Source organism: Propithecus coquereli, unplaced genomic scaffold, assembly GCF_000956105.1.
Source record: "Propithecus coquereli isolate 6110/MARCELLA unplaced genomic scaffold, Pcoq_1.0 Scaffold179, whole genome shotgun sequence".
In the NCBI taxonomy this organism is placed as follows: domain Eukaryota; kingdom Metazoa; phylum Chordata; class Mammalia; order Primates; family Indriidae; genus Propithecus; species Propithecus coquereli.
The window spans coordinates 5,132,864-5,135,295 of NW_012142634.1; the positions used below are offsets into that span (position 1 = coordinate 5,132,864).

A 2,432-nucleotide genomic window follows, 5' to 3' on the forward strand; every position below is an offset into this window, starting at 1 on the left:
AATACTTGCCAGTATAAACAACTGAAGTCAATACTTTATTGATAAACCTCCTGTAGATGGGCATCACTCCAACTCTAAAATCTGGGTCAGGTTGCAGAAAATATTCTGTTTAAGAAGGAGCACTTGGCTTGATCCCCTAATTTGCTGTAAAGCTTCCAGTGCTTGAAGGTCAGGTCCTATCTTTATGTCAGAGCCAGATCCCAGTTTAGTTTTGGTGTAGAAGTAACATAATGCCTAGAAAGATCACTCAGCAATAATTACCAGGGTCTCCACCACAATTAAGAAATGGTCCAACATTTTGCAATATTAAATAACTACAGTTTCTAGCAAGTGCTGGGTGTGCTTTTGGCTTGGATATTGTTCCTCATATACTTTGAGGTCTGAAGTAGCTTAGGTTTTTTTTTTTTTTTTTTTAACCCTAAATAGTTGTACTAAGTAGCTTTATTTTTCCTTTTTTTTTTTTTTCCTCAACTACAGCCAGGGCTATGTTTTATCATAGTCAAAAGATGCCTGGGAAGGCTTTACTTTACCTGGCACCTCTGCCAGTAATTGGCCATGTAGTCTTGGGGAAGTCACTTAACTGCTCTGACTCCCAGTTTCTTGTGTAAAATAAGCGGTAAAACCTGATCTGGTAGTTATTAGCTCCTGTCTCCAGGGCTAACTGTGGTTCATAAGACACAGGTACTGGTAGGTTGTTTGGGTAGCTCTTTGTTGACATTAGCATTTCATTGCTGTGAAGCAGCTGTCTCTCCTGGTGTTCCGAGCTGTTAGGACCAGCCCCTATAAATGGTTTGTAAAACCTGTAGTGAAGGAGTAGAGCCTTTTAGTAGGAATGAAGAAAGCCTTCAGCGTAAGGCTCCAGTTCATTGACTTTTTTCTATTGGGCTTATCGAGTTTAAGATAGTAAGAGCCTGAGTTAGAGCTGTAGTAATGTCTGAGAAGTACTGGTGGTACCATAAACTCAGCAAATTTTCTATCAACCTCTCTTGTGACTGTAGCATTTGGATCTTAATCCCCATAGACCTATTCCTAGGTAGAGTCTCCCAGGGATGTCAGTCAAGAGTGATGATCAGTGTCCACAGTTTCCCAGAACATTGTTGTGGCTCACTAATAAGCCACTTTGTCACATAATTGACAGTGTATGTTTGAGGGTCAGAGCGTGTTCGAGATTGATCCACTGATGACAGAAACTTACAGAAAACCAGGAAGGAAACCAATGATGATCGCTTGTTTTGTTATTTTTAAAGATGGATGGATTCATAGTATTTCCTTTTAAACTCATGGCTGCTTAACCTCCCTAACGAGGTTGCCTTTTTTTTTTTTTTTTTTTAATTGAAATGATGTTAGGTGATGGAGTGTCAATGTTAAATCAGAAGAGTAAGTGAAAGGGATTTAAAAGAGCAAAATTGCTATGATTTGTGTTTCCTTTGCATGTGGCACATAGTAATTTATTTTACTTTTTACTTTTAGTAATGAATGTTATAACTATTGAAGATTATAAGAGCACATACTGGCCAAAATTGGACGGTGCCATAGATCAACTTTTAACCCAGAGTCCTGGTGACTATATCCCCATATCCTATGAACAGATATACAGGTAAGTCACGATTTAATTTGCCTGGATTTGAAAGGATATATTGAGGTTTAGGGTAACTTGAACTATGCAGCATGAAAGTGTGTAACATATAATACATAAGGTGAGGCTCTATAAGTATATATTCCACACTTATTGAGATTTGATTTATACTTTTTGATCCGAAAGTGGTTTTTAAGTCAAGATAGATTTGAAACCACACTCTGTTAGACTTCCTCCTACCTCAGCCTGCCACCTCTGCCACATGTAATGCAGAAACTGTGGAGGTCAGTGAAAAAAGCAAGAATGACTGAAGTGTAGCGTAAAAATACGTGTTTTTAGTCTCACAGGGAGACCCTAGTTTAATCTGTTGGTGTTTATCGACACACAATTCTAACTCTCCTTGATTATTTTGTTTCCCAGCTCCTGGTAAATGGAAGCAGCAAATTAGGAACTGGGGTGGGATATGAGATCAGCACAGTGACAGGAGGAGGAAGTGACGACTGTGCTGTTCCACGTAGCTGATGCACAAAGGGTTGTATTGCAGACATTTTCTGAGTTACAAACTTTCTCTCTACTGATTATCATTATTTCTCCCTTATTTTGACATTCATTTAAAAGACAGAGAGCAAGAGAGAACCTGGCTTATAAGTAGTTATCATATTCAGACCCTAGCTTATCACCCAATGTTAGATTATCTAGTACTGGTTACATTTGTAATAGACAGCCCAAAAGAGATTGTTTGCAGCTGGTGGTACTATCTTTTCCATCTGAACACTGATTGGGGGCGTGTAAATCTCTATTTAAAAGCTGTGATTGGTCAATTTTTTTAGATCTGAATTAATTATTTGGTCAATGG

General features: G+C 38.4%; 1 protein-coding gene across 1 annotated transcript in view; it reads left to right on the forward strand.

Annotated features, from left to right (window-relative positions):
• Positions 1 to 2,432, forward strand: part of CACUL1 (CDK2-associated, cullin domain 1) — a 109,836-nt gene that overhangs the window by 45,442 nt on the left and 61,962 nt on the right. The window contains exon 2 of the mRNA XM_012642387.1: positions 1,471 to 1,597. Coding sequence (XP_012497841.1) covers positions 1,471 to 1,597 — 127 coding nt within the window. The remainder of the gene's footprint in view (positions 1 to 1,470; positions 1,598 to 2,432) is intronic.